At 63.0% G+C, this 2,273-nt stretch overlaps 1 protein-coding gene across 1 annotated transcript in view; it reads left to right on the top strand.

The window, feature by feature from the left end:
- Nucleotides 1–1,101, top strand: part of IFITM10 (interferon induced transmembrane protein 10) — an 11,236-nt gene extending 10,135 nt beyond the window's left edge. The window contains 1 exon segment of the mRNA XM_004717212.2: nt 485–1,101. Coding sequence (XP_004717269.1) covers nt 485–634 — 150 coding nt within the window. The 3' untranslated portion in view covers nt 635–1,101.
- Nucleotides 1,102–2,273: the final 1,172 nt, after the last annotated feature.

Raw genomic sequence — 2,273 nt, 5'->3', positions numbered from 1 at the left:
ACACACACACACACACACACACACACACACACACACACACACACACACACACTTTACCAAGCATGTAAATACCGATCTTATTTGTGGGCCGTTAGAGACTCAGTTGCACACACCATGCCCCAGAGCCCCCGAGTGTGAAGCCAGAGCCCCTGTCGGGGTGGATTCCAGCTCTCGACAAAGCTGTGGGACCCCCCTCTCTTGTGCAGTTGTCGCAGCCCTGGTGGCACAGTGGTTACACATCCGGCTGCTGAGGTCAGCGGTTTGGAACCACCCGCCGCTCTGCGGGAGACAGACGAGGCTGTGTGCTCCCTTAAAGAGTGATGGCCTCGGAGACTCACGGGGGCAGTGCCAGGCTCCTGTCCTGCGGGGTCGCTGTGAGTGGTAGTGGCACGAGGGTGGGCTTGCTCGGCGCGGGGCAGGCCCTGTCTCCTAACTCTGTGTGTTCATCCCCCTGCCCTGCTCCCCCCCCACCCTCGGGCTGCAGGTCCGAGACAAGAAGCTTCTCAATGACCTGAACGGGGCCGTGGAGGACGCCAAGACGGCCCGGCTGTTCAACATCACCAGCTCCGCACTGGCCGCCTCCTGCATCGTGCTCATCTTCATCTTCCTGCGCTACCCGCTCACGGACTACTGAGGGCCAGGGTGGGGCCGCGGGACGCCTGAGACAGCCCTGCGTGATGGCTCTCAGGGTCCAGGGGGTTCCCGATGCCGTGATGATGGGCTGACCATGGTGTGGGCTCTAGGGCCGATGACCTAAGGCTGTGACCCGGGCAGACAGGCCATTGGGAGCTAAACCAGTGAGGGGCAGTGAGTACCACCCCTACCCCCGGCCTGCCTTCTCTGCTCCCGCCCTTTCCTAGGGCCCAGTTCTCCCTTCTCCTGGCTGCCCGCTGGCTTTCTCTGGCTGCCCCCTCCCCGGTCCCCCAGGGCCCGTTAGACCCCTCACCCCCCAGCAAGAAGGGCTTATATGGAGCTGCCTGTATGGGGAGCTGCCAGCATTGGGGGATTCCCACCCGTTCCCCATCCTGCCTCCTCCAAACTGTGACCCCCGCTCAGAGCTCTTGTATCTGTGGACTTCCAATAAAACGCTGTCCAGCTCCAGCCCTGGCCTGTGTCCCTGCCCGCAGGGTGGGGCAGTGGGGCAGTGAGATCGGTGTCCTGGGTTGGGTGTGCCCCACTGGAGCTCAGGGACTGGGGGCTGCACCCTTCGGCTCCTTCTACCTCTGGACCCAGAGGGGGATGGGCAGCGGCACCCCAGGTTTCTACTGCTGCTATGGCGTTGAGGGTGGGGGCAGGGGTGCTCTGTGTCTGCCCTCAGCCTGTGTGGGCACTTGGTGGCAGTGCCAGCTCTGGGAGCAAGGACAAGCTCATCTTGGGGAGCTCATGGTGTGTGGGCATCACCAGGGACAGGTCAGCAGCCTGGACCCTCCTGGGGACAGGGAGGTCAGGCAAAGAGAAGGCCCAGGAAGGGTGGCGGCCAGGGCACAGTGGGGACAGGTGAACCTTCCAGACCTTTCTGGGGACAGGGAAGTCAGCCAAAATGTGTATGTGGGCAGAGAGGGCCTGGGAGGGACCCAGGAGTGTGTGTGTGGGGGGCCGGGAGGTGCTTGGAGTGGGTGTGGTCAGAGTGTCCACTGGAAGTCCTGGGTGATCCCCAGAAGCCACCTTGGGGCGGAGTGTGCCTGGGAAGACTGAGGGGAGCGAGTGGGATGGGAGAAGCAGGGTGTGCACAGCAGCTGTGAAAGGCAGAGAGACAGCGGGGTCGGAGGGTGGGGAGCCGGGGTCTGGCTCCCAGGGGTGGCGGGGTGGAGCCAGGACTGGTTGAGTCCCCAGAGGACTACAGAAGGAAGGCCCACTGACCAACTCTTAAAGCTCCACCACCAGCAGCCCACGTGGCCAAGTCTGCTGTGACCCCGTGGCTCACGGGAGTCGGAAGTCTGTCCGAGGCACAAACCAGAGCAGAGGTGCCCGCAGGGGCCAGAGAAGCAGGGGTGTCAGAGTGAGGCTCAGGGTAAGGTAGACAGCCTGGGGCAGGAGGAGACAGCCCTTCATTGCAGGGGAGGAACCAGCTGCAGGGTGTGGGAATCCCCTCCTCTCCCCGTTTCCTCTCCTTCCTGGAGACAGGCCAAGCTGGCCATCCATGGGGGATCTGGTACCTGCAAGGCAGAGGGGGTATGGGAAGGCTGCCTTCTCACCACCTCAGGAAGGGATACAACAAACTTCTGTGACCACAGGTGACCTGGAGCTGGGAGGGAGTGGGTGATGGGGAGACG

The sequence above is a fragment of the Echinops telfairi genome, unplaced genomic scaffold (genome assembly GCF_000313985.2).
Source record: "Echinops telfairi isolate 266 unplaced genomic scaffold, ASM31398v2 ScPeMD7_37;HRSCAF=141, whole genome shotgun sequence".
Classification (NCBI taxonomy): domain Eukaryota; kingdom Metazoa; phylum Chordata; class Mammalia; order Afrosoricida; family Tenrecidae; genus Echinops; species Echinops telfairi.
This window is presented reverse-complemented; position numbering and strand designations above follow the sequence as displayed.